The 20,832-nt window shown below is 36.0% G+C and overlaps 1 protein-coding gene across 2 annotated transcripts in view; it reads right to left on the bottom strand.

The window, feature by feature from the left end:
* MAP3K7 (mitogen-activated protein kinase kinase kinase 7) overlaps positions 1-20,832 on the bottom strand; it is a 69,669-nt gene that overhangs the window by 46,370 nt on the left and 2,467 nt on the right. For both annotated transcript variants that reach the window (XM_041764668.1, XM_041764677.1), the window contains exons 2-5: positions 7,906-8,016; positions 5,322-5,387; positions 4,752-4,797; positions 3,519-3,657 (exon numbers count right to left, since the gene is read on the bottom strand). In XM_041764668.1, the coding sequence (XP_041620602.1) occupies positions 3,519-3,657; positions 4,752-4,797; positions 5,322-5,387; positions 7,906-8,016 (362 nt within the window). The remainder of the gene's footprint in view (positions 1-3,518; positions 3,658-4,751; positions 4,798-5,321; positions 5,388-7,905; positions 8,017-20,832) is intronic.

The following is a 20,832-nucleotide window of genomic DNA, read 5'->3' as shown; positions in this document are numbered from 1 at the left end:
AAAACAAAATAGTGGTTACCTTTGGGGAGTAGAAACAGGAGGCAGGAAAGACTCGCTTTATATTCTTCTATTTGAATTTGTTTTTAATCATGAACATATATTATTTGAAAATAACTACATATTTATTTATTCATCTATTTTAAAGATTTTATTTATCTGAGAGAGAGAGAGAGAGTGAGAGAGAGGGAGTGTGTACGTGCACACAAGTGGGGTGAGGAGAAGAGGGAGAAGCAGATTCCTGAGCAGGGAGCCCAATGATGCAGGGCTTGATCCTGGAGGCATTCCGGGATCATGCCTGGAGGCAAAGGCAGCCACTCAACTTGACTGAGCCATTCTGGTGTCCCAACAAGATATAATTTAATTAAAAAGGTAAAATAAACATATACAGGAAAAGAAAAAAATGGTCCTGATTTTAAATGTCCTTATTTTTTTTTTTTAAAGATTTTATTTATTTATTCACAGAGAGAGATACAGGGAGAGGGAGAAGCAGGCTCTATGCAGGGAGCCCGATGTGGGACTCTATCCCAGGTCTCCAGAATCACGCACTGGCCTGAAGGCGGCGCTAAACCACTGCGCCACCGGGGCTCCCCAAATGTCTTTATTTTTAAGATACTTCTAAAAATGTTGAATCTCAAAACTGTTTCTTATGTTCGAAGTGTGTGTGTGTGGGAGGAGCATAACTTTATTACAGTTAAAATAACTTAATGAAGGCCTAGGTGGCGCAGTGGTTGAGCATCTGCCTTGGGCTCAGGTGGTGATCCCAGGGTCCTATGACTGAGCCCCCGTCAGGCTCCTTGCAGGGAGCCTGCTTCAGCCTCTGCCTATGTCTTTGTCTCTCTCTCTCAGGAATAAATAAATAAAATCTTTAAATAATAAAGTAACTTAATGGAAGGTTTCCAGGAAATTTTCTGAACTTAAGATTCTGATTTTCCTAGGTGCTATACCACCCAAGTTCAATCACCAAGTAGTATATACCCTTACTTAGGTTTTCCTTTGGATGACAAACAGAAATAAGGATAATTTGTACTATCACACTGTAGTAATATTCAACAGCAGTATTTGGGGGAGGGGTGTTCATAGAAATTACAGTTTTTATAAATTCTTTGTATATAATTTTATATTAAAATTCTAACTAGAAAGATTATTCAGAAATCAGTTTCTTTTTAGTCCAACATGACTAGGATAAATAAACCAGATAAACAACTATACAGATCTCATGTCAAAAATACTTCTATGAAAACTGAAGTGGAAAGAATGCTAAATGCAATTTACTTTTATATGCACTTCAACAAAAAATTGCCTGTTTTATTGTTTTTATTCCAGCTCTAACTATTCTTTACCCAGAAAAGAACTGTAAAACTGGTTTTCCTCGTTTTATTACCTAGTAGATTCAAGTTAATTTTTTCTGAATGACTTTTATATTAATGTTATTATAATTAGTACTCCTTCACTCATAAGATTTTAATAGGTCACCAGCCATGAACATGACATTCAAGACTCACTGAAATATGAACTAAATTATCTTTGTAGGCTTACATTCACACAGCTGGGACCAAAACCACATTTTTTTTTTGAAGTACATGCAAACAAACCTGCAAAAGATGAATAAAATAGGGGCACAAACACAAGTTGAAATTATATAAAATACCTAATCAAATCATCACGTGCCTTCTTTATACACCATTCTCTGGAACACTCTTCCTTAATATTGAATCCACAGGTTTTCCACTGACAGTAATATAGTATGTGTGCTTGTGTATACAATTTATATATGAAAGCATAGTCATTCCAAAGACTTTTCTTTTTTCCACTACATTCTGAGAAATCAATTCTAACTCTAAAGCCCAAAGTGTATACTGGGTGTCCTAAAAACAATCTGCAATACTATAGAACGAGTACAACCATAAGGATGCCTAAGAGGAATGAATGACCTAGGCTAGACTTCCTACAACTATACTGATGGTATCTATTAGCAAAAGGAAGAGTCTGTATCTACAAATGATTTAAGTAGGACATATCTAAGTAGGTTGGTTAAATAAATCTAACATTTATGGACTTATGGCATATGGGTAGATGGAGAATGAAGGTAGTCATTTCAGTTGTATATAATTATGGAATAGGAAAGATGTTGGAAAACTGAAATGACTTCCTTTTGTGAAGTATTTTCATGCATATTGTTTAGCAATAGTCAGTTATTCCAAAACCAAAATATGACCTAATGCAAAAGAAACAAGATACTTTTGGGAGTTCCATCTGATGGTTTCTGGCTCTTCCAAGAAAAAGATGCCTGATGCTTGCCTGCATCCTCTGAATCATTAGTCAATTTGTGGCTGGATAAGAGCTATGATTCTCATGAATTTGTTTTGATAATTCAGCTGTATATTAATTAAGAGGAGCAAAAGATGATTCAATCTTCGTAAACAGGAAAAAAAGATGAAATGATTTCTTCTTCATTGGCCAAGATAGGTAGCTACGGCAATAGCCTCAAGGAGTCAAGTAAAAAAATAAAAGAATCATGAATCTGAGTCTTAAACATTATTTGACCAGGGACCTAGGGAAACAGAAATCAGTTTTTTTTTTTTTAGAAATCAGTTTAAGTCTGAGAGTAGGAATAATGTACACTAGTGAGAACAGCCATTGCAAGAGCTGAGAGCTATGTAGAACGTATTAGATTAGACATAAGAGTGACAAGTTGTACCCAGACAGGACACTTTAATGCTTTAAACCTGTATCAAGAGAATGGAATACTTGAGACTGATTTCCTAGGGGAAACCTCTTATATGAGGACTGATGTAGTGGCGGTGGTGGGGAGTGAGAGAATGGCATGTGGACTTTTTTTACTATCACAAGTGGATAAAGAAAAAGAAAAAAAAAAAATAGAGAGGAAAGGGGAAAATACCACATGTATGTTTTCTTTATTTAAGTACCTATGCAAACAAAAAACCCCCAAAGTATTAGCCTGTTAATGTACTTATTTAGGGGAGTTTTAAAGTCCTATGATCCTTAATAAGGAGAAATCCAGAATATTTTCAGGTTCTACCCAGATGCCAGACATGTCCATTTTCCTTCCTCTAAAATGGCAAATAATAACCACTCTGTAAAATATTGTAGAATGTCTACTATATATGGACATTGTACTAGTTATTAGGAATATAGTGGGGAATAATATAAACTTGGGGACTGTCTAGGGGCAACAATAGATACAGCAGGCACAAAATAAGATTTACAGGCTAACCAATTATAGAAGTATGGCAATCAATGGCAAGAGTTATTAAAATATAACAAAAATATGACTAAAATTAAAATCCTACTAAAGACAGTATTTTAAAATGCAAGCTTAGATAAAAGACTAAATAACAAAGGTGAGTTAAAAATAAACTCTTTCAAACTAGCCAAAAGGGAGGAGAAAAGAGAAAGTCAAGTGCAACAATTAGCTTGAATTAGGAAGTGGGCAGGGGTTGGGGCAAGATAGACAGAGAGAGAGAGATGGAGACAGACATCACACTATTAGAACTTACTTTGGTGGTTTCAGGTCCCTGTGAATTAGAGCTTTGGGTTGCATGCTGTGAAGATAAGCCACTCCTTGGGAACACTGTAAACACCAACTCATTGCATGGGCAGCAGTATAATATGGCAATGGTTCAGCACCATGCAGCACTGCAAAAGAAAGGCACAAACTAAAAAGAACTTTATTGCATACAACAAAAGACACAAGGTGAATGAGAGCACTATTGGGACACAGGACTGGGTGTTTTTCTACACATGCTCCCATCAGTCCTGCTTTTAATTCTTTTCTAAATATAAAGATGGAAATATCTAATAATTTCAAATAGAGAACTACCACACAAGTATCTAAAATGTAATAGTACCTCTATCAAATGTTATACACACTCTCTAGCAAAATTAATATGAATTACTGCACTTTTCCAGCTTAAAAGATAGTCTTTCACAATAATATACATTATAGGCAATGTGACAGCACTGAGATACAGAGTACTACGGAAGGAAATAAAACAATGTGCATCAAGATGTATATAATTATGCTTTCTACAATAGCTAAAAACTAGAAATAGTTCAACCAAATAAGACAACCAAGTGTTAGAGATACCCATTAACTATGATGAACACATGGGCATTAAATACAAATGAAAATTTAAATAAACCGTTAATTAAAAAAATAAAATGCAACAATTTATTTTATATAAATGCAATCATTAATATTTTTACTATATGGCTGGTGTCTCTTAAGAGTGAAAAATCTCTGTTCTATAAAAATAACTAAATGACCTTGTTTCTTTCATTGTTATAATTAAAATGTTTTGTGAAGTGCGTTTTCGCAATTTTATTTTTTGTAAAGAGAGCAAATTAAGTAGTAAGAGAGGGAAGAAAGTACAGTTAAAGAGTTCTCAAATAAGGAGGCTCAAAGATAAGAGCAGGCAAATGAAAAACATGAAAAGTATGAAGATATTTTAAAATCTATTTAAAAAGCAAATTTTGCTTTACTTAACTGCTTTTAACATTATGAAAAAGTACCATCAATTGAAAAGATTGATAGGCTTCTAAATTTCACATACTAATGTTGCAGCATCTTATCTTTTCGTTTCTAATCTTTAACAGATTTTTCTTTTAAATTACCTCCTTTTGAGATTCTGAAGGTAAACTGTGAAGAACATTAAGTAACTAACAATGTATATTAAAAGCTTTTCAATGATTTTACTCTACTATATAAAGACAGGTCTAATGACACTCACCATTATATAAAGAGCCCCCTTCAGCATATTCCATCACAAGACACACCTAAAAGAAACATGTCAGTATAATTAACCACAGGGCTATAGCATCTTAGATGACTTGAGAGAACTTAGTTCAATCTGTAATTTTATAAATGCATTAAAAATTATTCTTTTGGTCCCCACTATGTAAATGGTACTAATGGAAAAAGAAGGTCCTATGATCTAAGGCCTTGTCTTGTAGGAGCCCACTACAAAATTAGTATGTAATAAATAACATAATAGATATTATAATATATAATAAGAGTGGAGGTGAATGTAAAAACAATCGCAAGACCTTTGAGAACTTTCAGTGCTGAGTAGACTCTGTCAAGGAATGTCATAAACCTCATAAGATGAGGTTAGTGGACAGGACCACCCAAGATAATGCCTCCAACATACTATGTTGCTAACAGACTAGAAACAAATAAAGTGTAATTTTTTTTTGGAAATAATATAACAGATCAAAGTAGGTTCATAAGCTACACACCTGCAAACATTTACCATGTCAATACTTATAGGCAGGTGACAATGAAAAAATGACAAACTTACTGGATTCAAGCAGGCTCCATATAGCTTTACAATATTAGGATGGTTCACACGGGATAACTGTCGAAGCTGTAACAAATTAAAAGTTTCTTTTAAAAGATGAAGAATTGACTTCATAGCATCATTAGAATTTTAGGGTGTACAAAACATTAGTTTAACCATTCAACAATCATTATTCACTATGTAGCAGGCACTGTGGTCATAAATGTCTACCCAGAATGGCAAAGATTCCCTGTCCTAGAGCTCTCATGCTTTACTTGGGAGACAGACGTAAACAATTAAGGCAAAGTGCAAAGTGCTATAACAGGAGTATTGAACAAACCATGATAAGTACAAATAAAAAAAATAAACTTCAACAAAAAATGTTAGGACACCATCCCAAAGATGGCACTGAGCTTAGTTATCCAAAGCAGAAGAAGCTATGTTACCGTCACCACCTTCATAGCTGTGGCTGATCAGGCTACCAAACTCTGTGCCAGGCCCTGGTCAGCACTTTATAGATACTGTATAATTCTCACAACTCTGCAACATAGGTATTGTCATTTCTACCTTAAAGAAAAGTGAACTAATTTTAAGATAAGGCTCAGAAAGGGTTAAGTGAGCTGCTAAATATCCTACCACCAGGGTTTGAACTTTAGTTTATCTGACTTAAAATCTGCACTTATATATTTCTAAATATATAGAAATCTTCTAAAGGTTTAGCACTGAGCTTTGGATAGCAGATTATTTAAGCATTTATTCCTGCTCCTTCCCCAAATCCAAGAATAAAGACATTTTTTTCAAGGTATGAACTCGGAAGGATGAAGAGAATGTGAAATAAGAAAACAGCACACATTTTTGGAAGTTAGAAAGCAAATGACTAGCAATAACTAACTCAGTCGATCTTAAAAAAAATGAGAAAAAGTAAGCAGAAATGAGATTAATCTCATAAAACCTCCAAAGGGTTGGGAGTGCTGGTGGTACAAATAAGCTAACAAAGGAACAGAGAGATTAGTTGAAAGTCAGACCAAGGATTCCCTCCCTTCCTGACTTCGAACAGCTTAGTGACTGCCTCTTTATCACCCCAAAGATTAGTGGTTAATTCTTTGATATACCTAAAAGTCTTTGGATTGGGGAACCAAACAAAACTAAGGGATGAACTCAAAAGTAGTTGCTTCTGAAAAGGAGAAAATATGATGGGAAAAGATCTACAGGATTAAAGTTTTAAAAATAAGACTATGTAGACAACTATTTGACAGTCTGAATTACCTGTACGTATTAACTTTGATAAATTTTTTTTTATCCCAGCTATCCTTCTAACTCCTAATTCCTAGCATTTAATACATATGCTTTTAGCTAGTTTTGTGAAAGTGCCAATGCACTTTTAGACCTTTACCTAAACCATAAACAAAAATCATGAATAAGGCAAGGCTGAGGCCACTCTTGGGAGTATACTACTAGAGATCATCTTTTCTTCATGAGGACCCCAAACTATCAGCATTTCTTTCTTTTTTTTCTTTTCTTTTCTTTTCTTTTCTTTTCTTTTCTTTTCTTTTCTTTTCTTTTCTTTTTTTCTTTCTTTCTTTCTTTCTTTCTTTCTTTCTTTCTTTCTTTCTTTCTTTCTTTCTTTCTTTCTTTCTTTCTTTCTTTCTTTTAAAATTTATTTATTCATGAGAAACACAGAGAGAGAGAGAGGCAGAGACACAGGCAGAGGGAGAAGCAGGCTCCATGCAGGGAGCCTGACGTGGGACTCGATCCCAGGTCTCCAGGATCACACCCTGGACTGAAGGCAGGCGCTAAACCGCTGAGCCACCCAGGCTGCCCACTATCAGCATTTCTTAACTCATTCAATTAATTACAAAAATCCACTTCATCAAATCCCACCTCACTTCTCATTCTCCATGTTATACATTTAAAAATACCATAAAGGATATTTTCAAATTATAATTAAATTTAATCACATATAAATTTAGGTCTGTAAGGTAAAGAACACTTACCCATTGGCCAATGAGAAAAAAAAGTGATAAAACCACTAATTTTAGGAACTACTGCGATCTAATATACAAAATAGTATAAAATTAATAAAGAATAAATCTGATAATTACTATTGATTACTGAATTCATGATTATTGAATTCTCCATCATCAAATCTGTAAGAGAACAGTTGTAGATTTTCATGCTAAATGAGACAAAAAAATCAAATTTGAAATTATTTCCCTGTAAAGTGATCTCATTTGAATTTCTAAAAATATTCAGCCAAAAATGAATGCATAAAATTTTCCTTCTTAATTTTAGATAACAGGAAAGAATACTATTTCTTTTCTATTTTAAAATTTAAATCCTATGCCTTGAAATAGATCTGAATTACATAGATGAGACTGTATTTTAATTCAGGGATGAATTCATTTATGTAGTTAAGAGTCTTTGCCCCAATTTTTAATCAGAATTAAGAGTGTGAATGAAAAATGTTTCTACGGCATTATCTTTGGTTCAACCAAATTGCTTAGGCTCAAGTACACAGAAATGATAATTGGGAAACAATTTTTTCATATTAAATCCATAGAGTATCGTAGGTAAAGAATTACACCTTGGAAACATCTCAACTTACCTCTACAATAAAAGCTTTCCTCTCAGATTCACTTTCTATTTGTTTAATAGCAACATCTTTTGCTCTCCACTTAGCTTTGCAAACTACTCCAAAGGCTCCTCTTCCAACAACCTGAGTTAAAACAAAACAAAGAGACAAACACCCATGATAATTAGAAATAAACAGATCTAGCCCAACATACAACACGGAAGCCTACCTCAAAGACTTATTGAAAGATTTTAGAAATCATCACTATCTGGATTGCCACTGAGCAAGTGTAAAGTTCTTAAAGTGAGGAAATGATGAACTTATCTCTATCTTTGAAAGTTTATGGAATAGACAGCTCTTCACTATCAGATAAAACCAAAACATCAAACAACAAAGACTCCTGGAGCAAGAAAACAAATTAAAACAGGCAAGATGAATGGCAGAGGATAGAAAGATGATGTTTGGGAAAACAAATATAAGAAGAACTTACTATCAATGTTTTAAGCGATCATATTCATGAAATTAAAAATAGCTTTTGAATAATTCAGTAGGGTATGAAATGGAGGGAAAAGTATAAAAATATAGATGCTATAAGACTGGCCATCGTGAAGGCAGACAAAACATGTATTACCTATACAATGGAATACATTCATCAAGAGAAAAAGATGAACTAATTGATACATGTTATAATATGGATGAGCCTCAAACACACTATGCTAACTAGACACAAGAAATCACATGCTGTATGATTCCATTGTTATGAAATATCCAGAAATCCACAGATAGAAAGGAGATCAGTGGTTGCTTGGAACGGAGTAAAAACTGCGATTAAGGGCAGCCCTGGTGGCTCAGTGGTTTAGCACCACCTTCAGCCCGGGGTGTGATCCTGGAGACCTGGGATCAAGTCCCACGTCGGCTCCCTGCATGGAGCCTACTCTCCCACTGTGTCTCTGCCTCTCTCTGTGTGTCTCTCATGAATAAATAAAATCTTAAAAAAAAAAAAAGAAAACTGGGATTAACTGTAAATGGGTATAACTCAATGTCAAGGGGATGAAAATATCTGAAAACATATTTATGGTGATGGTTGTATAACTTGGCAAATTTGTACAAATGACTAAACAGTCCGAATGGGTGAATTTTATGATATGTAAAATATCTCATTAAAGTTGTTTTTGAAAGTTATAAAATGAAGATTGGCCATCTACTGTTGACAGCTAAGTGATGGGTACCTTAGGGGTTCACTGCTTTCTCTGACTATACTTTCTACTTTTACCAATGTTTGAAATTTGCCATGATATAAAATCAACAAAAGAATAGCTTTTGATACTTGTAAAACAAAATCATTAGATGTTTATCATTGTAAAGGACCTTAGTTAAGTGCCATCTACTCCAATTTTTCAGCTTCCAATGTATCTAAGTACTTTGTGTCACAAAGCTTTTTGCTTAAGTGAAATATCTACCTCTCTGTACATCTCTCGTTTATGATGTACTTTCTGTGTAGTGCTTTACATACATTACCTCATTTACACAACTACAAGAGACAGGTACTAATGCTATTCTTATTTTACTGTAAAGCACCTAGTATTAAAGAAGTAAACTGCCCAAGGCTATATTAGTAAAGACTTAGTGCAGTTTGATGCCAGAGACTTTAACACCAGAATGTTAGGAATCCTAATATATGTACACATATATTTCTATTCTATGTCGAAAGGTAACAGTTATCTTTCCTTGGAGGAGGAGTTTTCACTTCAGATAAACTTACAAGAACAAATCCCTGGGCACAAAGCTCTTTTGTAACAAAGTTAGCTATGGCTAAGGTGATCAGATAACTTATTATTTTTCATCAGAATGCTTTCTAGCATAAGAAGGAAGTGCTAATTACCAGGACAGTAGCTGTAAACTGGGATGTATGGCCACTCTAGCCATAGTTCAAATTCTTTTTTTTTTTTTTTAAGATTTTATTTATTTGTTCATGAGAGAGACACAGAGAAATGCAGAGACATAGGCAGAGGGAGAAGCAGACTCCCTATGGAGAGCCTAATGCAGGACTCAATCCCAGGACCCTGGGATCATGACCTGAGCCCAAAGCAGATGCTCAACTGAGATACCCAGGTGCCCCACAGCTCAAATTCTACTTCATACATTACACAAAGTAGTATGGACATTTCTCATGTTAAATAATGCATAAAATCACCCAAATGGTTAACCATGTGCCATTTATTAAATGTTTACCATGTGCCAAGTACTAGTCTATGTGCTAATCATGCATTAACGTATTTAATTCTCCTCCATTTTATTATCTCTAAGTATTTTTTAAAAGATTTTATTTATTTATTCATTAGAGAGAGAGAGAAAGAGAGAGCGAGAGCGAGAGGCAGAGACATAGGCAGACGGAGAAGCAGGCTCCATGCAGAGAGACTGATGTGGGACTTGATCCCGGGACCATGGGATCATGCCCTGGGCTAAAGGCAGCGCTAAACCGCTAAGCCACCTGGGCCGCCCTATCTCTAAGTATTTTTTTTATTAAGTTTTTAATTTTAATTCCAGAATAGTTTACACAGTATATTACTTTCAGGTGTATAATATAGTGATTCAAAAACTATACATTATTCAGTGCTCATCACTCTTTAATCCCCATCATCTACTTCACCAATCCCATCTCCCACCTCCCCTCTACTAACCATCAGTTTGTTCCCTAGAGTTAAGAGTCTGTTTATCTTTTTTATTTTCCCTTGGTTCATTTGTTTTGTTTCTTAGGTTTCACATATCAATGTGTGAAACCATATGGTATTTGTCTTTGACTTATTTTGTTTGGCATAATACTCTAGCTCCATCTAGGTTGCTGCAAATGGCAAGATTTCATTCTTTTTTATGGCTGAATAATATTTCAGTGTGTGTGTGTGTGTGTGTGTGTGTGTGTGTGTGTGTGTACATGACATCATCTTTATTCATTCATCAGTCGATGGACACTTGGGCTGCTTCCATATCTTGGCTACTGTAAATAATGCTGCAATAAATGTAAGGAGGCCCATGGATCCCTTGGAATTAGTGTTTTCATTTTTTTTGGTAAATAGTAGTACAAATACTGGATCATAGGGTAGTTCTATTTTTAACTTCTTAAGGAACTTCCATACTGTTTTCCACAGTGGTTGTAACAGTTTGCATTCCCACCAACAATGCATGAGGGTTCCTTTTTCTCTATATACTCCCCAATACTTGTTTCTTGTTTTTGATTTTAGCCACTCTGACAGATGATGTGAGGTGATCTCATTACAGTTTTGAATTGCATTCTCTGATGATGAGTAATGTTGAGCATCTTTCCATGTGTCTGTTTGGCCATCTGTATGTCTTCTTTGGAAAAATGTCTGTTCGTGTCTTTGACCCATTTTTTAATTGGGTTGTTCTTGAGCACTGAACTGTATCTCTCATAAGAGAAAGAAACCAACATCAATCATTTGCACTAGTCATCCAGCTATTTTAACATGAATGGGTATTGGCTAACCCTGGCAACATCAGAGTTTGGGAAAGAGCACACACAGGCTCTAAAACTCAACAGACTTGAGTTTGAATATAGGTTCTGTCTACCTATTAGCTATTAATGCTGGGGAGATTAACATCTTTGCACTTCTGTGTTTTTCAACAGTGTTCTCAGTGATATCTATAGGGTTCCTAAGTGAGTCAAAGCCACACGTTTTCTCAAGTCCTACAAAAGAAAAAGTGTGTAGAGTTGGGTATGAATAAGTGTAAGAGAGCTGTACTAATCATTTCTCTCACAATTAATCATGATAAATAGCAAACAGGTCCTGAGACAAATTTCAACTTTATGGCAACATTAGGCTAAGAAGGTAGGGATGGAGACCAGACTATTGATAAAACTATGAAATAAAGACTATGAATTTAAAATATTCTTCAACCATGTATTTAAAAATACCTCAAAGCAACTGGTACTTAGTAGGTCTCCTCCTGTTTCATTTTCCTATTCTCAGGAATGTCCATGCAGGGATTCCAAACATTACATTTGTGGATCATTCACTTGTCAGAAAAACTGTTAGGTGTTGTATGACTAGTTGTGATGCACAAGTGCCATCTAGTGCCGAGATAATGGCTGAGTCTGAGTTTTCAATTTAAAATCATGGGAACAAAATGCAGACAAGTGAGGACACAATAAATTTTCTTCCATTTGCTTAAGAAAGCAATTTTTGGGAATACTTTGAACTATAAAACAAGCATATTCATGTAAGGTAAAAGCCCATGGCTTTAAAAAGCATCCACTCATGTTAGAGCCATAAGATATTTCACATATATAGTGAAACAAGAGATACAAAATGATAGTAAAGAAAGTATAAGATGCCTAAGGTTGTACACCGAAACTGAAATGCATGATAAAAAAAATTGCTACGAATTCAAAGGAGAGGTTAGAAGCACAGAGTTAATGCTTAAAGAATTAAATTTCTGGGGGTGTCTGGGTGCCTCAGTACGTTAAGCGTCTGCCTTCAGCTCAGATCATGATCCTGGGTCCTGGGACCAAGCCCCACATCGGGTTCCTTGCTCAGTAGGGAGCCCCTCTCCTTTCTTCTCCCTCTCCCTGCTACCCGCTTGTGCACATGCTGTCAAATAAATAAATAAAATCTTAAAAAAAAAAAAGAAATTTCTGTGTATTTCATGATTCTGATCACCAATTCGAATGAATGAAGGGGACTTTCTCCACACCAACAAGCAATGCTCAGATACCAGCTTGGTGTCTTATAATTCAGTTCAATTCTGACACTATCTACTTGGATAGTGTAGCATCAGATCTTACAGGTTAAGATCTCATCTCTATAAGACTGCCTCTTCTCCCACAACTTCAGATGCCAGTCACAAGCCCAGGTGTCACTTGTGCTTCTGACCAATGGCTTCAGACTGTGGAGGTCCAATGACTCCCTCCTTGGGTTCAATTAATTTGCTAGAGTGGCTCACAAAACTCAAGCAATTTACTTACTAGATTACCAGTTTATTATAAAAGGATATAACCCAGGAACCACCAGATGGAAGAGAACCAGAGGGTAAGGTATGCAGAAAATGTGCAGATCTTTGATGACCTCTCCAGGCAAGCTACTCTCCTTGCACCTACCTCTACCTATTCACCAAGCTGAAAGTTCTCTAAACACTATCCTTCTGGGTTTTTATAGATGCTTCATTAGACAAGTATGATTCATTAAATCTTTGGTTATTGCCAAGTGATCTGACCTCTAGCTCCTCTCCTTTCTTCTCCTCTCCTGCCCTTGAAGGTCAGGAGGATGGAACTGAAGTTCCAAACTTCTCATCACAAAGTAGGTTCTCCTAGCAGGAGCCCCATCCTTTGGTAGGCATCAAAAGTAACCTCATTACCATAACAAAACACACATATGCGACATACAGGAGAAAGAAGGGGAGGAGGAGAAATATTTTTGAATCTCTCTTCACTTAGGAACTACTGAGGGTTTTTGTATCTCTCTTCACTTAGGAACTACTGAGGGTATCTCTCTTCACTTAGGAACTCTGAGTCAGAAACTGTGGACAAAGTCAAATATATACACGAAATATACATTTGGTCATTCAGATTGCAACATCAAAAAAGCCTCCCATTTTCCAAATAGCGTAACTGTAGAGACATTAACAGGAAAAAAGATAAAGAATTGACCCTTGTGAGGTAGAGAAACAACTCAAGACAAAATAACACTGTTAAAATAATTTTTTAAATACCAGCTGAAGTGAGCCAAAGGTGAGTCTATGAGGTGCCTAAAGAAACACCCCATCCCCTTCAGTGATAGGTTCAGGGATTCAGGATAGGTTAGGGATTTGAGGGCAAAAAGGACTTACCCTTCCCATTACTCAAAGAGATCCCTAAGAGACGGTAGCCTCACACAGCTTAGCCCACAAGGGAAGCTGCAGATGATTAAGAATGCAAGGGAGATAAACAAAGGGAGGCCCTACTCAGGTTCTCTCGGCCCCAAAAGAACCTGGAAATGATACAAAAACCTCTTGCCAAGAGAAAAGTGAGGCAACTGAAAATTAGAGTCTTCTGAACTGTTGGAAGGAGGCTGTTGCAGGGCAAATTGCTGGAACCTATATCATAGGCAGTGAGATGGCAGACAACTCAAGTACAGGGAGCTAAGTGTAGAGCTTGGCTACATTTTGGAGAATCAGTGAAATCATCCTCCTGACCTTCAAGGACAGGAGAGGAGAAGAAAGGAAAGGAGCTGGAGGTCAGATCACTTGCCAATGACCAAAGATTTAATCAATCATACTGTCTAATGAAGCATCTGTAAATTTTGGAGAATCAGCTAGAATCTTACCAAAGGGTAAGACCTAGTCAGTAAGCAAGGGAGAAGTAAATCATTTCTCCTTTCAAAGGGGTAAAGGTGAGGTTCATGTCAAGAAAATAATGAACTTCATTTGTTTACGCCTTAAAATAGTAGTTTTTGGTCTACTATATCTAGCTACCATTTAGGATACCAGAGATAGAGCAATAAATAAGACAAAGGCCTTGATCTATATGGAATGTGCTTTCAATTGGGGCTGGAGAGCAGACAACAGACAAAACGATGAATGAGAAAAATACCAGATTGCAAAAAAAAAAAGAAAAAAAAAGTCATGTAGAAAACAAAAAAGGAAGATGACAGAACAAAGAGACTAATGGAAATTTTGGGATGGATAGTACAGTAAGGCCATCTGATGAGGTTACTAACTTGATACTTGAATAATACAAGGAACCGACCAAAGAAGAATAAACAAGTAATGTGATGGCCCTAAGAGGGGGAAAAAAAACCCATTCCCTATTCAACAATATTTGAACGCTGTCTACAGACTAGGTGGTATTCTAGACCCTCAAGATATAGAAGTGAACGAAATAAACCATAATCCTTTTTCCTACTGCTTATATTCTTGTGGAGAGACAAATGAAGCAAGACATACAAGAAAACACATTTTAGTAAATAACAAGCGTGCTAAGAAGTAAAGGAGCAAACTCTTGTGTGTACACACACAAATGCACCACCACACCGCCAATTTTAAACAGGGAAGTCCTGTAAAGCTGCACTGAGAAAGGTGACATTTTAGTGATGACCTAAAGAAATATTTGGAGTGTTTGATGTGGGTGGTGCACAGTGGAAAAAGGGAAGAGTGATGCCAGATAAGGCTGGAGAGACAGGCAGAGTCTGGATCCTGAATGGCTCTCTGCATCATGAAAAAGATTTTGGATTTCAGTCTAAGTGCAATGGGAAGCATATTAAAAATAAAAAAATCATTCTAGCTCTTACATGAAAAATGGATTGTAGGGAAGCTAGACTATATAGAGAGACCAAAGAGGCTATTTCAACAGCTCAAGCAAGAGAGAATAGCTAGGACAAGGTTGATGGTAGAGCAGAAAAACAGGCAGATTTGGGGTATGTTTTATTATAAGATTAAAAGAGCTTGCAGGGGTGCCTGGGTGGCTGTCTGTTATGTGTCTGACTCTGGTCATTTCAGGGTTTTGGGATTGAGTCCCCCACTGGGCTCCCTGCTCAGTGGGGAGTCTGCTTTTCTCTCTCCCTCTGTCCTCCCTCTCTACTTTTCTCTCTCTCTCTCTGCCTCAAATAAATAAATATATATATATATTTTTTAAAGAGCTTGTTGATGGTCTGCATGCAGGCAGGATGGGCAGAAAGAAAAGAGATGAATTAAGGATAATGTCTAGATTAGGCAACAGCTTAATGAAGGAAAACAAAGAATAGAGTAGGCAGATTTTTGTAAAATAACACATTTAGCAACTAAATAACAGCACTTAGTTGTTTCTAGTCAATCAACTGGATGAGATTACCAAAAAAGTAGTCTCTAAATACTTGGGCCCCAGAACTGAGTTCTGAAGAACTTTAACATCTTGAAGAGAGAGGAGAATAAAACAGCAAAAACTAGGAAGGAACCATCAATAATGTAGCAGGCAAATCAGATTAGTGTCATAAGAACCCAAGGGAAGACTTCCAAAAAGAAACCAAATGCAAAAACACAGCAAAAGCATTAATTCAATGGCTCTCAAATTGTGGTCTCTGGATCCAAAGAATCAGTATCACCTGGAAATTTGTGAGAAATATAAATTCTCAGGTTCCAACTCAGAAGTACTGAGTCTGAGGGTAGGGTCTAGCAATCTATGTTTTAACAAGCTCTTTAGGTGATTCTGGTTTGAGAATGATAATACTAGTTTATATTAAAAACATAATTAACAGACAAACAAGATACTCTGGTGGAAGCTATCACATAGACCAGGGAGTCCTCTCCTGTTGTTGATATTATTTATGAAAGTTTTCCAGAGCACTAAGATGCCAACTTGGGCGGGAAGAAAGGAGAAAAAGGGAATTCCTGTGAACAATCCAATGTTTTTCCTTATACACAGTAGATGAGTAGAAATGAGTGGCACACATGGCAAATTAAGACACATTTGCAACTAAGGTAAACAATGAAAAATCCAACATTCAAACTACAAAACAAGGAAAGAAAGTCACTTTTTACTTACTACTAAATTTTTAATTCAAGTTCACAAATCAAATATGCTTTTTGGATAGAATTCCTATCTGAACATAAGTTTCTCTGACACATTATCATTAACAATTATTTTGAATGACAGCTTTCTCCAAAGATCAATTTTCAGCAAGGGTGTAAAAAAGGGCACATATCCAATTACAAGTATCTCCCCCCATCAGACACGTCCATACAAAATGGCAAACTCAGAAATAAATACTAGATATTTTTCACAATCCCTCATCTGTAAAAACAGAAAAACAAAGGAATGCAAAGAGGACTTTGGCTTTAAAAGGGAAGTCAACTTAGAAATATTTCCTCCTAAATTTATGAATTCATTCTAAATTAAAATGTTGTTAGATTAATTCTCTTATGATATGCATCTACCCCCGCCCCCAGCCTTGGTGTAGTCTTCTTGGTTTTGGGTCCACAACTTTAGTTTCATATAGTAAAGAGATTTAAATGTAATTTTTTTAATGTAATTTTTAAAAAATTATGTATTTATTTATTCATGTGACACACACACAGAGAGGCAGAGACATAGGCAGAGGGAGAAGCAGGCTCCACTCAGGAAGCCCGATGTGGGACTCAATCCTAGGACTCCAGGATCACACCCTGAGCAAAGGCAGATGCTCAACCACTGAGCCACCCAGGGGTCCCTTAAATGTAATTTTTAAATTAAAAAAAAAAAAAACAACAGAAGAATGAGAGTGCAAAGACTATTATCAAGCAATTAATATTAAAAAGCACAAATATCAAAATCAGGATTCATTCTGTTATGTGTTTAAAGAAAGCAACTCCTTTAAAAACGAATTTCTTTAGGATGGAAGACTATTCCTTTATCCAAGTCATGTTACTAAAAACAAATGGACAAACAAAAAACCCACTTAAACTATACTAAGTGGAAAAGGATGCATTTGTGCTCTTAATTTACTATGAAATATTATTCTTAATTGTCCCCAATTCATGTTATTTTTAGTTCAGTGATTTTAGTTGTCACATCAACTTGGCTCTGCTCTATGGACTATGTGAATGGACCCTGGCTATGCTGCCACTGCTCTGGCTAGAAATACGGAACATGACAGAACAAGCACAGATCTTACATTAATGTGTTAGAACTTAGAGCTTCCAACTATTTCAGAACTCAGAACTTCAATATCTATTAATAAACTGTGGCAGAGTAGAACTGCCATCTGCTGACAAGACAGTCTTGAAAACAGAAGTAAAGCTTTGATTATTCAAACTTATTTTTGAATTTTCATGCAGTCTTTTAAAACCTGCCACAGACATCTGACCCAGTTAGTAGGCCTTTCTTTCAAATTATATGCCCATGTCATCTTTTAAGCTAAACACACACAATATAAAAGTTATCATGTACCTATCTTCACTATGATAACAATTCCAGATTTCAAATGAAACCAATGATCATAAAGTTTCACATGGAAGAGGGCAGCCCGGGTGGCTCAGCGGTTTAGCGCCTGCCTTTGGCCCTGGGTGTGATCCTGGAGACCTGAGATCGAGTCCCACATCAGGCTCCCTGCATGGAGCCTGCTTCTCCCTCTGCCTGTGTCTGCCTCTCTCTCTCTCTCTCTCTGTATGTCTCTCATGAATAAATAAATAAAATCTTAAAAAAAAGTTTCACATGGAAGAGTTTATTAATAATTTTGGATACCCACAATTAAATACTAACAAATCTAGAGACTCAGTTTTTTCAGGTCGCTATAAACAAAGTTTTTTCCCATTATCAGTTGTCTATATACAGCTAAACTACAAAATAAACATCACTACCAAAAGTTCTTTCTATATTTCCCTTTAAAACAAAACCTCTGGGTCTCTATAACAAAGCTTAAGAACATGTAAGTACTGTGGTGATTATATGTGCCTTGCTTATTATATCATACTTGAGGTCAACACTGTGCTTTTAAAAAGCAACTATACCAAATAGGGTCTTTTTAGGATTTTAGTAATAACTCACTAGTGGTTTACTTACAGCATCTGACCCTTCACGGCATTTTTAAAACCCCTGCTAAACCAAAGTATTTGCTAGGTATAATGGAATATAATGGAATCAACATTTGGATAGAGAATCAGATTTCACTTCTAAGTGTAAATGCTGCCTTAGCCAAATCACAAACTCATCACAACCTCTGGTTTGTATCACATACAATAAAGAACTGGATGAGTACTAAATCCTCATGATTATGCTATGATAACTTCAACTACTCCTTCAACAAATATTTACAGAAAAAATAGGTGCTACACATTGGTGTTACAAGTGTGAATAAGGCACCTTATATTTTGCTGTGGGGATACACAATTTTGCTTACTGGTTAAGTGCCACAAAAGATAATAAAACTGACAAAGATCTAGGTTGCTTAGGCAAAGTATCCCTAAGGAATAAACATTTGAAGTGGGACCTGAATGGTGAAAGCAGTCAGCCATGTGAAGTTCTTGGGGGAAGAGAATTTTAGGCAGAGGAACAACTGCAAAGACAATTCACGTTTGTGCCTTTCCCAGTCTATAATGCTTACTTTATTCAAAATTGAGTTTCAGATTACTTTCTATTCACCTAAGTCTTCTGTGATTAACTCTACTTTCAAATTATGGCTTCAGTGCTCAGTTTATAGCCACAGTTTTAAATTTGTGGTTCTGAAAATGTTAATTATTAACTGTTCTGTGTTTATTCTAGCCTGACAATAAGTCAAAAATTTCAAGGAGAGAATCTAGAATTCTTCTATTCATCTTCCACAGTACCTTAGCAGTATTGTATACAGAAAAGAATGTTCATTAAATGCACAGGACCAATCACTGTAGGAAAGGAAATCAGTATTGTTTCTCCACTTTCAGAATAAGGTTTGGTCAGAGTGCTTCATAAAGAACTAAAGTAACACTAAATATAGTAAAAAGAACAATCGACACGAGTGAGAAATCTCAAATTCAATTTCCAGCTCTACCACTTACTTAGACATCAGGCTTCTATTAAATCAAACCCTATGACCATTTGTCAATATAAAATGGGGATATCTGTCCTGTCTAATCAGGGTTGGTTGTCACCAGCTATATTCCACAAGAGATCATGTAAAGCTTACTGTGGAAACATACCAAAATACTGGAAATAACAAATGTGTTTTCACTTTAGAACTGGAAGACACTTTAAATACCATGTTCAATTCTTCATTTTACCTGAGAAGTCAGAGACCCAGAAAATTGAGGTTACCTGCTCAAGGTTACTGAAATATATTTTGGCAAAATCAGTATGGCATCCAATTTTTAAAAATACCCAGCCCAGTACACTTTTTACCACACCACACTGTCTTTACCACTTCTTGCAACTTAGTCTTCAATGTGCATACCTCTAATTTATTCTAATATTCTCTTCACTCAGATCCAGAATGGTAAAAACTAGATGGCTTAAAAAAAGGACAAGGTATCTACCTATGTAAGTTTCTGAGGCTGAGACCTCCTATAATTTGGTATCCGAACTGAATTTAGGAAGTGCCACCCTGATATTACTGAGTCACAAGATTAGGAATGTAAGGATTACAATCAGCTGATGCCTTAAAAATATGCATCTACTAAATGACTGCATATTTGGCCTGTGGCTGGAGTATTTTTCTTACGTAGTTTCTAACTGAATCAATATAATGCTGCTTCAATTGCATTGTTTTTTTAAAAAATATTTTACTTATTTATTCATGAGAGACACTGACTGAGAGAGGGAGAGTCAGAGACACAGGCAGAGGGAGAAGCAGGCTCCATGCAGGGAGCCTGATGTGGCACTCAATCCCGGGACTCCAGGACCACACCCTGGATCGCGCCAAACCGCTGAGCCACCCAGGGATCCCCTTCAATTGCATTGTTATTTGAGAAATACAGAACAGGATTTTACTTATAGGCAATATATTTGTACTATATAAAATACTGAAAGCAATGTAAAATACTTTTTTTTTTTTCTGGTCATCTTTCTTCAGTCTCTTATTTATGATTTTAATCTAGAAGCAAAATCTAAATTGAGAAATAGTTATTCACTGAGTGCCTATAGTACACTATTGATTATATAACACTGTTTTAACACGTGCAAATGAATGTAATGGGAACTATGTAATAGTTTTAATTTTAGAAAGGTCCAAATTCAATCTTTAAAGTGAAAATAAACTGAGTATTAAAAAATGAAAATTAAATTAGATAACCAGGGGTAGGCCACGTGGCTCAGCGGTTTAGCGCTGCCTTCAAACCAGCATGTGATCCTGGAGACCAGAGATCGAGTCCCACGTCCGGCTCCCTGCATGGAGCCTGCTTCTCCCTCTGCCTGTGTCTCTGCCTCTCTCTCTCTCATGAATAAATAAATAAAATATTTTTAAAAATAAATAGGATAACAAGCTAATATTAGAAATTTTCATCTGAAAACAAAAATGTACTCCTCAGGAATGTCCTAAATATAATAAA

The sequence above is a fragment of the Vulpes lagopus genome, chromosome 1 (genome assembly GCF_018345385.1).
Source record: "Vulpes lagopus strain Blue_001 chromosome 1, ASM1834538v1, whole genome shotgun sequence".
Taxonomy (NCBI): Eukaryota; Metazoa; Chordata; class Mammalia; order Carnivora; family Canidae; genus Vulpes; species Vulpes lagopus.
Note: the sequence above shows the minus strand (reverse complement) of the source record. Positions and strands in the feature narration are given on the sequence as shown.